This window comes from Nannizzia gypsea, genomic scaffold, assembly GCF_000150975.2.
Source record: "Nannizzia gypsea CBS 118893 supercont1.4 genomic scaffold, whole genome shotgun sequence".
Classification (NCBI taxonomy): Eukaryota; Fungi; Ascomycota; class Eurotiomycetes; order Onygenales; family Arthrodermataceae; genus Nannizzia; species Nannizzia gypsea.
In genome coordinates this window covers 1,687,073-1,700,852 of record NW_003345198.1, presented here as the reverse complement: position 1 = coordinate 1,700,852, position 13,780 = coordinate 1,687,073, and the positions used below count along the sequence as shown (strand labels likewise).

At 49.6% G+C, this 13,780-nt stretch overlaps 5 protein-coding genes and 1 non-coding gene across 6 annotated transcripts in view; 2 read left to right on the top strand and 4 right to left on the bottom strand.

Annotated features, from left to right (window-relative positions):
• The window catches only part of MGYG_05308 (Bed1p), a gene marked incomplete at both ends in the record, with an annotated part of 2,561 nt that extends 623 nt beyond the window's left edge, over window positions 1-1,938 (bottom strand). The window contains 4 exons of the mRNA XM_003172674.1: window positions 95-394; window positions 580-1,175; window positions 1,605-1,753; window positions 1,891-1,938. Of these exons, the coding sequence (XP_003172722.1) occupies window positions 95-394; window positions 580-1,175; window positions 1,605-1,753; window positions 1,891-1,938 (1,093 nt within the window). The remainder of the gene's footprint in view (window positions 1-94; window positions 395-579; window positions 1,176-1,604; window positions 1,754-1,890) is intronic.
• Window positions 1,939-1,992: 54 nt separating this feature from the next.
• On the top strand, window positions 1,993-2,361 carry MGYG_09079 (hypothetical protein; the record flags this gene model as incomplete). Its single annotated transcript, XM_003172673.1, has 1 exon — window positions 1,993-2,361. The coding sequence occupies one exon, from the start codon at window positions 1,993-1,995 to the stop codon at window positions 2,359-2,361; it is 369 nt and encodes a 122-aa protein (XP_003172721.1).
• Window positions 2,362-3,040: 679 nt separating this feature from the next.
• Window positions 3,041-3,114, bottom strand: MGYG_10552. The gene has a single exon. It is a non-coding gene; the product is annotated as a tRNA-Val (tRNA).
• A 198-nt stretch (window positions 3,115-3,312) lies between these two features.
• On the bottom strand, window positions 3,313-5,866 carry MGYG_05307 (vacuolar protein sorting-associated protein 70; the record flags this gene model as incomplete). The annotated part of the gene is made up of 6 exons (XM_003172672.1): window positions 3,313-3,472; window positions 3,551-4,035; window positions 4,122-4,376; window positions 4,439-4,505; window positions 4,565-5,191; window positions 5,277-5,866. The coding sequence occupies 6 exons, from the start codon at window positions 5,864-5,866 to the stop codon at window positions 3,313-3,315; spliced, it is 2,184 nt and encodes a 727-aa protein (XP_003172720.1).
• Window positions 5,867-7,365: 1,499 nt separating this feature from the next.
• MGYG_05306 (CAMK protein kinase) lies at window positions 7,366-10,694 on the bottom strand (the record flags this gene model as incomplete). Its single annotated transcript, XM_003172671.1, has 3 exons — window positions 7,366-9,271; window positions 9,331-9,734; window positions 9,798-10,694. 3 exons carry the CDS (start codon window positions 10,692-10,694, stop codon window positions 7,366-7,368), a joined length of 3,207 nt encoding a protein of 1,068 aa, XP_003172719.1.
• Window positions 10,695-12,573: 1,879 nt separating this feature from the next.
• MGYG_05305 (aliphatic nitrilase) lies at window positions 12,574-13,646 on the top strand (the record flags this gene model as incomplete). Its single annotated transcript, XM_003172670.1, has 2 exons — window positions 12,574-12,743; window positions 12,809-13,646. The coding sequence occupies 2 exons, from the start codon at window positions 12,574-12,576 to the stop codon at window positions 13,644-13,646; spliced, it is 1,008 nt and encodes a 335-aa protein (XP_003172718.1).
• Window positions 13,647-13,780: the final 134 nt, after the last annotated feature.

Here is a 13,780-nt window from a genome sequence, read left to right as displayed (position 1 = left end):
CTTCGACGAGTAGGAAGGTTCCATTATGAAGTATTAGGTCCAGCCACCAGAACCTATATTGACGTTATATGCAAATTCTCCAAGACTAGCAGACCTGTAAAACCGTACCATTCGGCTTTGGGATATTTCCGCAGTGCGCTACGGATGACATCGACTTTCTCCCAGCCTTCCCTCCACTCGTGGGCGTATCGTTTTTTGGTGACCATGTTAACGATCTCGAGGTCGTAGCCCCATCTCTTGACATATCTCTTCTTATTGCGGAGACTGTCTCTCTCGATAGCCCACTCGCGCGCACCCTTCCACTCCATGACACCGCCACCGACATTAGATGCAACAATTAAGACTATTTTCTTTCCTCCGCCTATGGAGGACCGTCGATATGATTCGTAGATAGCTGCAACACCGTTAGTATATAAACAACACGAAAGCAATAAGAGAAGGGAGAGAGAAAAGGGAGGGACGTACGAGATGAAAAGCAAAGCCAAAGAACAAACAATATAATGGATAATAGAAGAAGACGTATTCTCGTGCGGCGTAGCAGACTGCCGAGCAGTGTTTTGATCCTGTATAAAAGCGGACTACCATTTGGACCGGACCATCGCCCTCTTCCGAGCTTCTCCTTTTCGCCGTAGTCTAGCATGGAGTTGAGTCTGAACCGGGGCAGGCTGGCGGAGATCTTCCTCCGCTGTCTGGAGAAGAAGCCGTTGTTTCTTGTGGAGAAGGAAGGGTACCCCTTTACGCGGTCGCTTTTGGCCTTTGCGGCCATCCAGGAGGCATTGTGACTGTCGTGGTCACCGTCCAGGCCGCCGTTCGAGTACACCTGGCCATTGGAGGAGAGCTCGCCGTAGCCACGACGGGGACTGGAGCTGCCGCTGCTCCCAGCAGTGACGGTGGTCAGGCCTGGGCTGGACCAACCTCCGCCGGGCCTTGGAGAGGGAGATCTGGACAGCGACATGGGCGAGTGGCCCGCCGCCGAGGGGGTGCCCGGGATAGGGGTGAGGGAATGGGCCGGCAGGAGACCCGGGGCTTTGCTGGCACCTTTGCTGGCGGACAGAGACGAGGGCGCCAGGTTCAAGGGCCGGATATGTGACGACGAGCGCCGGCGGTGGTGCGTGGAGCTGCTGGCTGGGCTTTCAGAGGACGAAGAGAACGACGCAGGCATGGACGAGAACGGGCTGAGAGCACGCAGAGAACAGAGACAGAGGGAGCGAGAGGGTCAATTCTCTCGGGTGCCTATACAGACGGGGTCAGCAACGAGGCCATCGTGCAGCTGGCAGAGGGTGAAGTTGGCGATGTTGGTGAATGGTGGTAGAAAAGCCAGCGTAGCCACAACGCACCTTTTTTTGGGCCTGTAGATACTTTTTTTTACTCCTTCCCTCGCTCGGCGGAGGATGAGGAGGATGAGAAGCGCCGGCAACAACGCAAGCGATCCCGGGAGACGACGATGGGTATCCTTCGCCTGTCCGTCTGGCGGTTGTGAGAGAGCCCAGGGGAGAGAGGAAGAGGGAGTCGACGAGGTTGCAGGAGTTGGAGATGGCTCAGTCGTTTCTTTTTCCGCCAGCAACAACCGCTGCTCGTCGAGTGTCTGCGTCGCCCTGTGTCACTGCAGGCGTCTTGCTTGCTGCTGCTGCTGCTGCTTCTTTTTTCCCGGGCTGCGGCTGCTGGGCCAGGATGTCTTGGATTGCGATACGAGCTGAACGATGGGGAGACGCAGCGGTGGGCGAGGGAGCGAAGTCTTGATTTGACCGGCGGCCTTTTTAACGAGAGACACGGGGAGGATAGGATATAAAAGGAAGACGAAAGAGACAAGGAGGATACAAGGAGGATACACGACAGGCAGGGAATTCAAGACAAGGACGGCCCTTTTAGCGAAGACTTTTTTCCTTTTACCAAGAGACGACCACGGCGAGCTAAGCAGCTGGTACGGATGCTGTACATCTGGCTGGCGGGTGCTGGTTACTACGGAGTACCTGCTTGACCCTACGCTACGCTATGCTACGGGAGCACCGTCTGGACCGCCACCGCGAGGATGCAGCCAATGACAGGACCAACCAGCGCGAGAGAAGAGGCCAGAGAAAGGGCCCTGATCCAGCAAAGGGGGGGATTCTTCACCCTGCGTACGCGCTCGCCTTTCGCCTGGCTTGCCCCCTGACCCACAGCGGCCTCTCGAGCCTTGGTTTAGCTGGGCCAGAAGAAGATGAAGAAGAAGATATCGACAACAAGAGCAAAAGACGGGGCGGCCCCTATGTGCTTATATTTAGCCCTGGGTTTGGGGTAATGTACGGAGTACTCGATACGCCGTCAACATCTTCCAACATCGTCCAACACCGCCTGTGTGACCGCTTCAGAGGCGCAGGATGAGATGCAGCATCGGTTGACTGTGATCGCCAAAGGCTTCAGCCTTATAAGTTACTGTCTGCCTACGCTCTTCTCTTGCTGTGGTACGGAGTACACTCGCTGAAAATTCGCATTGAAAATACTCAGGGAAAAAAAAATAAAAGGATATGGATATGGATATGGCTAGGGATAGGGCTCTTCACGCTGCTCGTAATCCTTCAATCTTCAGGAGGACAGCAGTGGAGCAGACAGGGCCATATATGTATATTTTACTCTCCAGCCGCAGCCCGCTCCGTATCTAAGGGAAAGCAAGGAGACAGAAACGCCTTGTTAACGCCCGAGAAACGCACACATGGCGAAGATCAGTTCCTATCAGAGCAACGCAGAACGAACTTTTATCTCTGCTGCATTATTATCACATATTAATCGGCGAATCTGCGGACTCCGTATAAAATTAACCAAGTACGGCCCGTATATCCTTATATATGAGGCAGATGTTATGATATGGGTTTAAGGGGCTTGCGATGCTCCGTCCAGATAGAGATTTTGCTGCGAAGTGACGATCTTCGACGCGCAATCTCTGCGCATTCTCCACCACTAGCAGGGCCTCTATCTGGCTATCAATCACATCACTCACTTCTTTGTCTCTTATCAGCAGCAAAAAATATATATAATTCAGTACAAAAAAGGGCAAAAAAAGGAGTGACTTCGCCCAGGCTCGAACTGGGGGCCTTGAGTGTGTTAGACTCACGTGATAACCAACTACACCACGAAGTCGCTTGTTGGATTTTGAGCGCGGCTAAGAAGGAACATGAAGCCATGCAGGAGAAGTTGAGAAAGGGGAAGGAGGATAGTAAAGAGAACGAAGAAAGAAGAGAGAGGGAGAGAGAGAGAGAAGGAAGAAAGAAGAAAGAAAGGAGAGAGGAAGAAGTGTATAATTGCTATGGCCGGCTATTTAATATGTTCTATGTATGTCTACTCCTGGACGCGAAAGTTCTTGCAGTCGTAGCAGGACGACAGGATACCCGCAGCCACGTAGATGGCATTGCTCGCCCGTTCGACAAACTCCACGGCTCTCGTCCGGTTGCCAGCGTCAAGGGACTCGGACACGCCAGGGAAGGTCGTTGGTGCGTATCTACACAGCCAGGTCAGCAAGCTAGGAAGCAAAAGGGATACGGTGCTGGTGCAGTCGGAGGGCCACTGAATCACTCACCCAGTGTCAAGTCCCGGGGCATACAGCATGTGTCTATAGAACTCACGGTCCGGCAGACCACCCTGCGAGACAAAGCCACGGCCAAAGTCACGGTAGATGGTGTTAAGATGCTTCTGCAGCTTCTTGTCGTACCGGTCGTGCTCAGCTCTCTTCCGCAGTTTCTCGACAGCGTTGGCAGACACGTTGAACGCGCAGATGGCATGCTCGATCTTGCTCACGTCTAGGTCAGGGAACTTGGATGCTGCGACGTACTTCCTCAGCACAGTCAGGTACTTGGTCATCTGCACGCCGTAGTTGGTCACATCAAAGGGGATGATGTCGTCGCTGGCTAGATGGTAGCCTAGCAGGCCCAGGAACTGGCCCATGGCAACGTGCGTGTGGAAGCCTGGATCGCCGTAGGTGGCCATCCAGTGGTACGAGTCATAGTTCGAGTGGTAGTGGTACACGGGATCTGTGCTACCGTCTCCGCCTGAGCCGGTGTCGAGCTACACAACATTCATGCGGCCTCGTTAGTCAAAGATGCATTTATTATTACTATTTTTCGTTGCACACCGGGGCTGACGCAGCTTACCGATGCAATGCCGTTGTGGAGGAAAGCTGTGTAGTCAGAGCCACTTCCGAGGACGCCAACTTCGCCGCCGCTAGAAGCTTGCCAGACATCGTACATGGTAGTATCCTTACGGCCCTTGTATGGCCAGATAACCTTCTTCATAGACTCTAGGGCCACCTTGTGCAGCTCAGGAGTCGCAGTCAGATCGGGGACCGGCCCAGAGACGGCAATGTCGACATTGAGGTATGCAACCGCCGATGCTTTGAGCCATGGCAGCTACATCATAGTCAGCACCAGCTGCTTTTTAGTTATCCGCAGAGATAGAAAAAAAAACGTACATATTCTTCAACCCATTCAGTGGAGCCAACGAGACCGTACTCCTCCGCGTCCCAAGAACACATCACACTATGTCATGTCATATTAGCACCAATTGCGTCAGAACAAAAACAAGGGAACAAGCATACATGGTTCTCTTGGGCTTCCAGCCAGCCTTCTGAAGCTTTCCAAATGCCTTTGCAAGCTCGACCATCACCGAAGAGCCAGAGTTAGGGTCACCGGCTCCTCCAATAATCCACGCATCCCGGTGGTTCCCAATAATAATCACTTCATCCTGCTCGGTGCCATTAATGATGCCAATTGAGTTCCAGATGGGAGTAATAGTGTCACGCATCACATTGCTCATGGAAAGCTTGGCTCCAGGTGCAGGACCAGTTGCATATGTCGCATTAAGAGCACCAACCCACCTGGTGCGGTTAACTTCCTTTCCTGGGGTTCCATGACCATCAAGTGCTGCGAGTATGGGCTGTGCGTCGAGCTGTGAGATGGGGATAGACGGTATCTGTGGCACCACCGGGGCAATGTCTTTGCGTGGTGAGTCTGGCCGAGAAGGATACCCGGGGGTGGTTGGGTCGCCCGGGTAGATTGACAGAAACTGAACGGATCCACGCTGGACCGAGCTCGGGTTTCTAGCAGGGCCGTCTGGATATGCCTTCAAGCCGTTTGCAATAGTCACATTACCGTCATCAGCAGGATCGGTAAAGATGATGCAGCCGACCATCCCATGATCTTGTGCGTTTTTGACTTTCAGGCCTCTAGTTAATCAATTGCATTAGACATGGCCAAAAACATATACAAATCTCAAAAATATGAAAATAAAAAATAAAAATAAAGACTTACCGGAATGGACCGCCGTATCGTGCAATTGCAATCTTTCCTTTCAAGTCAACGCCCAGCTGGACGAGTCTATCGAAATCAACCTTTTGGCCACGCCCGACATAAACATACTCGGCACTAGCATCTCCGGAAGCAGAGTAACCATGGAATGTGGGTACGCGGTCCGGGTAACTTGAAGTATCATCTTCCTTCAGAATGTCCTCCACCAGCGAAGCTTCCCAGGTCGTACCGTCAGGGTGAGTCAGCGACAGCGAGTTTGAAACTGGGTAGTTCAGATATACGTCATACGTCGCAAGCGAAGAAGGGATGCCGAATTCCGTCCATTTATCCGCTGTCCATTGCGCCATGCTCTGGTTGGTTCCAGCAATGTGAATGCCATGGGTGTAGTAGAAAGCCCAGCTGTCGACCGTAGTATTGTCGAAACTGTTCAGCAGCATAGACTCATACTTCGACAGGTGCGGCAGGTGAGGGTGTCCATTGCCTCTTTTCGAGAGAACCTTTAAAATATCGGGCGAGCTGACATCTCGCTCACGCACACAGCCTTCAACGGTAGCTGCGGCAAATGCCAACAGCGATAAAGATTTAACAATCATCTTAAACTGCCAAATTGTGTTTCATGCGAGGAAAGGAAAAAACGCACAACTAAAACTTAGGGAGCACAAGGTGAAAAACATAAGTTAAAGGGAAAAAGGGCAGGGTTGGGTTCTTATTATATGTCTCTCAATATCAACCGTCCAAGAGGGCGTCGGGATACTCGGTAGTTAAGTGGACATGAATTCCACATCTTGCCCCCTCTCATGGATGCCCTTACTCTCATATTTCTTACCTAGCCTCCCCGCACGCGATGGGTGGTGTCTGCGTTTTCTCTTTCTGCTTCGTATCTCCAAAGGATGGTATAACCGAGTGGATTCGCCAAAGTACTCTGGGCCGAATCAAGCATCACCAAAGCAAGCCGCATCCCTGTCCCAGCAGGCAAATAGGCAGATGTCACTTGTGCAACCCTGTCGATTTCGTGATCACCGGCTGGTTCTCCACGGGGAAACTGTGGGGTGCAAAATAATCTGGAAGCTTGGTAGATACAGGGAGGTGTTGGCAAGTCAACTAGGGTCCATTAGTCAAGCTCGTTATACGGAGTACTTATCCGGAGTTGTCTACTCCGAGCTCCAGCACAGGAATTACTGCTTGCGAGCTCATCGTACACATACACCTCTCTGCTATCTCCGTGCTCTGTCGGTCGTGGTTATAGCCTCAATCTTGCGGATGGAGCCAGCCCAGGGCTGGCCTGCAGATAAGGAAGCTCCAAATGCTCTTGTACCCAGAATTCCTTCTTGTTCGACGCCCTAGATACACTGCCTGCGCCCTTTGCCGTTATTCCGAGGCCTTGTTGTGAGTTGGACGCGGTTATGTCACATTTCTCGTATCCCGTCGACGGGATGTCTGGTGTTGTTCAACCAAAGGTCCTCGCCCAACACAGGGATGAGCGATACCAACGATACACTTCAAACCAGTGGCACAGCACTCTGCGTATCATAGTTGAAGATTGCTTGCATGTCTGCCCACTTGTTTTCAATCCCTCAAGTCGCCTCATTTTCACACTTGTCTCATGGATTTCGCTGAACTTTAGGCCTCAAGCGGTGCATGACCCATGTAATATATGATTGACGGTTGTCAGAGATTGCGAGTCGCTGGTTAAATGTTGGATGTAGTTGAAAGAAAGTTCTTGTTGGCCTGACGTTGACTGTGATTTATTTAGTGCATAACTACTAGCGAAAGATGTAGATCTCTACAGAAGCCATAAATCCATAATTTATATCGCTAAATAGTGTCTGGTATATTCATTTATTTATTTATTTGACTTCTTAGGCGTCCTTATATTTGTGTGGGGATAATTGTCAAGGTGCTTTACGTGTAGGGTGATGGGAATTATTGGATAAATGGACCGGGGATTATGGTAGGAAAAAAACACATAAAACATATAGCTGACTGGGGTAAACATGGAGTAGAGACATTAGATGGGAAAAGAAATCTTCCAGATGGCCGCTCACATACACTTATTTGTCTGTAACGGCCACCCTGATAGAGGGAAGCTGCTTCAGGCCGATGTCTCAGTAGGTGACGGCTCTGATTTAGATGCCGGGATGCCTTCTGTTCGAACATTGTAGTGGGACTTTGGCGACTCTTCTATTAAGAACCGTTTCTCGTCTGCAGGCCTTTCTAGCCTACTCTTTCCATGGTATAATTCGCATCGGAAACGCAAAAACTGGTCCTTGTTTCTGTACACTGTGATAATGTCGCCAGTATAAATCCTTCCAAACAAGAATGCGTCCTTGCTCGGGGATTCCTTACGTAGCTCGACGTCATTGACCCATATACATTGGCTGGTCTTTGTGGATATTAGCGTCACAACGTCGTCCATCTGTAACCAATCCTCCCCGGCAGAGATTCGGGCTTCAATCGACGGTGCCCAAAAGGTCAATTCAAGAGCATAAGAGGGGATGCGAAAGTCCATAGAGTCAGGATGACGGATGGTTGCTTGTGTTCCTCGGCCCCAAGATGTCATTCGTGACTCTAGTCGGATTGGCTGGTCAAGAATAGATCCAGGCAGAGGCGTGAGTTTTCCTAAGATGGTAGCAGGCTTGGCAAATCCGTTTTCTTTCCCGTTCTCTTTAACGTCTGTGTTATTGCCCTGATTTGGTTGAGATTGGGACGGTACTTCAAGTCCTGTGCGTTCGTCAATGGTACAGGCAAGTTCATTCGGGATCTTATCCTCATTACCCAGATTTTCACTTGCAGTAGGGCTATGCGGTTTGTCCGTTTCGTCACTGCTGCTGATGTCTCTCGCTACTGATCTATAAGATGTAAGCCTATCACCCGGCGGTGAAGATTTATTTGTTGATGTAAAAGGCCCTGTGCCAGTCTGGTCTTTGTCTCCAGTCCAGTTTCCCTTAGCTGTGCCATTGGAAGAGGCATATCTTTTGCTATTCTGGGAATCCCCGTCCAACGGATACCCGGTATCATCAGCATTCTCGCTCCGCGCAGCACCGGTGGCCATGCCCTTCTGGCCAGCAGAATGCATGTGCAGGTGGCCCACTAACGACTCAGCCCCCATTAAACTTGGATCCGATGCTTTTAGTGGTGGCGGTGGTGGCCTCATTGTAAGTGGTGGGTGTGGCTGGCCTACGTCCGCAAAGATATCTTTGCTCAAGCTTGAGCCCTCATTCGATATCACGTACTGGTCAGTAGAGTCATTGTCGTCATCTTCGTTGAGTTCCGCAATATCCATCTCCTCAGGATAATCCCCACCAAACACTCCAGAGCTTTTGAGAAGAGATGGAGTGATCTCTCCAAAGAGACGTGGCCCATTGGGTGAAGATTTCACTTCAGCTTTGGCTTCAAATCCATAGCTTGAAAACTGTGGGAGGGAAGGATATCGGACATCATCCGGAGCCTGGACGTACTGCTCTTCAACATCCTGTGCTAATGTTACACGGGGCTTCTTCGCGTTGGCATTCTGGTCAGATGATGATAGCTCTCTTTCCTCAGCTGCTTTTTCCCGTCTTCGTGCGTGCGCCAACATTATATCAGCAATATCATCAAGCTCGGGCCCTGAAGCATCTTGGTCTTCTTCCTCACTTACTTCTGGTACAGCAACCAGTCCAGTGAGAGGGCCGGTTTGAGCGGGTTCTCCAATTTCTTCGTATTCAAATTCATCCGGAACTTCGGCAATCCATGGGTGTTGAAAGCATTCTGGCTCTTTTGGTCGAGCCTTGGGGTCGCGGTTAAGCAGCCTGGATATAAAATCGATTGCTTCTGGCGATGCTCCAACATTTTCTAGCAATGTATAATCTGCGTCTGTAGTCATTATATTTCGTAACATCTGGGCTCCCCTGTCGTCTCCACGGCCCATGAATGGTGGGTGCCCGGAAAGAATGTGGAAAGCCACAGCTCCAAACGACCACATGTCAACAGACTGGTCGTACGGTGATGTTCTTGGTAAACTGTAGAAAGAAAGTCAGCCTTTAGCATCAATTTTTTTATGACTGAGTGAAATACATACGGGTCGCCCGGTCGACGCCTTTTCCGAGGAAGGTGATGTTTATAAGTATCATATTCCGGGTATACTTCTGGTGCACAATAAAGGAGCGTTCCGCAAAAGGTTTTCAGCAAAGTTTCTTCCTGCGAGACCTTGGATAGGCCAAAGTCCGATAATTTAATGATGAAAGGGTCATAAGAAGAAATGAGAATATTATCCGGTTTTATATCACGGTGCGTTATTTTCCGGGCATGGAGATAGTGTAACGCATGGAGAAGCTGCCGGGAAATAGTCTGCACTTGATCCTCAGGTAAAAGCCCGGCGCTTTGGACGTAGTTCGAAAGCTCTCCACATCCAATATACTCCATAATAATGTAGATCCAGCGGTTATTAAAGTCGAAGTAATCATGGAAGCGTACAATATTAGGCTATAATAAGATATGTTAGTAATTCATTGGAATTCAACTTCTGGTGAAGGGGAGGTGCCATACGTGATCCAAGTCTTTCATGATTCTCATTTCACTGTCAACTTTATGGTCCAAAGCGTTGTTCTTCATGAGGCGCCGTTTATCCAGTTCTTTGCAAGCGAATAGAGCACCATCGTTCTTGGTTGCCAATTTATAGACGGTCGCGAACGCGCCCTTTCCAATCTGCCCAGTCACATTATACTTAGCTCCACCATTCCAATGCATTCCGTGAGAATGGTTAGTGTGAGCAATAACAATTCCAGGAGCTGCCATCTCTCCACGCCCAGCATCACCCGCTTTTGTATTGAGTTGGCGAATCCGGTTAAGATACCAGGTGAGGTTCCTAGTGTATTGTGCATGGAGTTCGTCTCGAGCGGGTATCCTGACGACAAACTTTATAGCAGAGGCTAAGTCACTGCCAGAGACGTGAATGACCGAGCCAGACATAAGCATTTGAGTTGTCGGGTTGTTATCTTTGCCATCTCTCCGGATGGCCTTTGCATCCACAATGGTCCCATTGGTAGATGTGTCTTGGAGCATGAGGATACCGTCAGTCTTCAAGTATATGCGAAAATGAGTATTTGATACCCTGTCATCAGGGGAAAATATGATATCGCTCCGTGAAGAACTTCGACCAAAGCAGAAACCCATACTCTGATCTTTCACGGGTGAGGAAAACCGTAATGCAATGTCATATGTTGATTCACAGGCATTGAGGTCACTGTCAAACTCATCTCGCTGCAAAATATGCTGTGGGTTACGATCTGCGGTGATGGAGGCTGATTTGTGTGCGGCAGGTGAGTTGGGATGCAGGATGCAAATAATATCCGCTACATCTTGCTGGCTCAGTCCGGAATTGTTAACACCCTTACGGCGAGGGTCTGCGTAGGGCTGAGTCGAAGGCTGAGTTTCTTCATCCATGGGGAATATATTCAGAGCTGGTTCTCCGGAATACTGGGCCCAATCCACAAACAACGTGTTGTTTAAGGTACTTGTCTCAATTAGCCTGTTTTAAGGGAATAAGTGGATCACCAAACCGTTGTACCGCAGCAGTCGTGGGTGGCGTGGGGGGTAGGTTTACGAATCCTCGGAAGCACAATCTCTAAGGCATACCCGCTTGGAGTTTCGCCTAGTTTACTGTGCAATTTCAAACGAACCGTCAGTTCAAATGATATACGATAGCAAAGCAGAGTACAAAGAAATATTTATGATGACGCTATCTTGTTCCCATTGTTCCCAACAATGAAGACAATATTGTCGAAGAAAGGTAGATTCTCTAATATCAAACGACAAGATTCTGGGGAAACTAACCCTTTTTATAGTCCGAACGAGAGGGAAATTCATATAATTATGGAGTTTGATCCCTTTCTGCCTGGTCTGGCACACACAACAGGAACCGGGATAAGTCTTGAGTAGAAGCTGCAGCCTCGTGACCTCACCACTGAGTTGTCTGTTATATCCTTTTGGGTGATCACGTCCGGGAAATCCCGCGCGACCTTGGAATAGTGCCGTCCGGAAGCTCAAAGTGTAGGTGGGTAGATGGAATGACGAGTAAATCGTCGCAAGCGCTCTTAGTAAGTATGAGGATACAAGGCAACAGTAGGCAGACAAGTCCAACGTAGGCAAGGCTGAAAAGGCTGGTAACTATAGCAATGAATACTTTTAGACTGATTAGCGAACCGTAAACAGAATATTTGGTAAGTGACAGAGATCCATGTAATGTGTAGCCTGTCTTGGTCATTCGCCACCCTAGTGGTTCGCACGGCGGACACAATTTTGGAGCATTGATGACTCACATGCGATACAGCAACAAACAAAGGAACGCTGAACGGCAAGCAATATACAAGGTCTCAAGAGGTTGGAGCGAGAGGCTGAAGAAACAACGCCATCTCGAACCCCGGAATTTGTTTCAAAATATCAGTTTAAACCAAAACTTTCGATGTTTTTCCTCGAGTTGCGGAGAGCGGAAAAACACGTCGGAGTGGCAGAAAACGCGGCGGCTAGCCTAATTGGGTTCCACCAGCTCGGTGCCTGGGGCTAACGTTTATAGGTTAGACTTTCCGCCTGCCAGTCACATGACACTGCTTAATTACGCATGTGGGGCAAATGGTTCGCACGGGCCTTTTTCCATCCCATCTTCGAATCATCGTCAACGCATTTACATCTGACAGCTGGCCAAGGCTGGCGGTATTTGAGATGACTCAAGCCTTACACTGGTTTGCATTATGCCTGCGGACCACGGGGCTTGCTATAATGACACTCTAGCTGCTTTATGCTTTAACTTAACGTTTTATCCGTATCTTAGTGCGGGCAGGTATGCACCCATATGTCACGGGTATTTTGTATCGGTTTTTCATATGGAAATCGCCTGCATGGTTAGGCAACCGTGATAGCTGGCCATGTTCCTGACACTCTGCTAATTTGCAGCTACCTCTTCTCTTCTCAAATCAGGCTCTAGAAAGGGCGCCTGCGAACTTCTGTCCCCAGATAATCACTGACATACCCCTCTCCCAACTCGAGCGATTTGAAGGATGGTTACTATACATGCACAAAGAGAACCCATACGGAGGACTTGTCCATTGAACATGGGCGACAAAGCAGGGTTATTCCACGCCCCTGCATATATTCAGAGAGGGATATGTATACCAAGCATTTACCCTGCTGTTGTGCAACTGATTGGTAGATGCCACAGGTGCTTTGACGTGTGGCTGGCCAAGATTGTAATCCCCGCTTTCATTCTTCAACATCTCATCCCCCAACTTCATCCATCCATCAGAGCAATATCAACAGCAATTGCAATATGTCCGGCCCTATTTTGAAAGTAGCTATCACCCAGGCTCAGCCCAAGTGGCTGGACCTGGCTGGTAGTGTTGAGAAAACCGTCAATCTCATTACTGAGGCAGCAAAAGGGGGAGCAAGGCTTGTCGCTTTCCCTGAGTGCTGGATTCCAGGTTATCCAGGATGGATTTGGTCGGTTACTCTATGAATATTACATGAAAAATATAACTTGACTGCTAACTATACCCCGGTTACAGGCAACGGCCAGTCGATCCGATCATCAACACGAAATATGTACAAAATTCGCTAGCTGTCCAGTCCGCCGAGATGAATAAAATCAAATCGGCAGCAAAGGCCAATAATATTGCAGTTGTACTTGGTTTCGTTGAAGCCATCGACACTCACAGCGTCTACATCGCCCAGGCAATTATCTCTCCAAAAGGCGAACTTCTGATGCATCGCCGAAAACTTAAGCCCACTCACATGGAACGTACCGTTTTCGGAGACGGCTCTGGCTCAGACCTCACCAACGTTGCAGACGTTGATTTCGGCGGTGATATTGGTGTTGTCAAGGTCGGAACTTTGGCATGCTGGGAGCATGCACTACCTCTACTCAAGTATCACACATATTCACAAAAGGAAGAGATCCATATCGCAATGTGGCCGCCGCTGGACCCCCACCCTGGCGTTGAGGCTCCGGCATTATGGAGTATGAGTACTGAAGGATGCCAGAATCTTAGCCAAACGTATGCTATTGAGGGTAGCACTTACGTCTTGCACTGCACAGCCGTATGCAACGAAGAGGGAATCGAGACCATGAAGACGAAGGGTGGCCTTCTCTTCCAGGAGCCAGGCGGCGGACACAGTGCTGCAATTGCCCCAGATGGCCGTAGGCTGACGAAGCCATTGGCTGACGGAAATCCCGCCGCCGAGGGTATTGTGTATGCCGACTTGGACATGGCGAGAGTTGTTATGAACAAAGGCTTCATTGACGTGGTTGGACACTATAGTCGTCCTGATCTCTTGTGGTTGGGAGTTGATAAGTTCCAAAAAGACTGTGTGGTGCCTAAGAGAGAGCCTGAGCAAGATGCGTGATTTGACTAGCTTAGAGAAGAGCTGCTATTACAACGTCGGATAGGATGACGTGCTTGCTTTGACAATCCGCCAAAGTCCACCATCTCATGCAATAATTCATGGTCTATAGTGTATAGCCTTTCGCAATGTCGAAT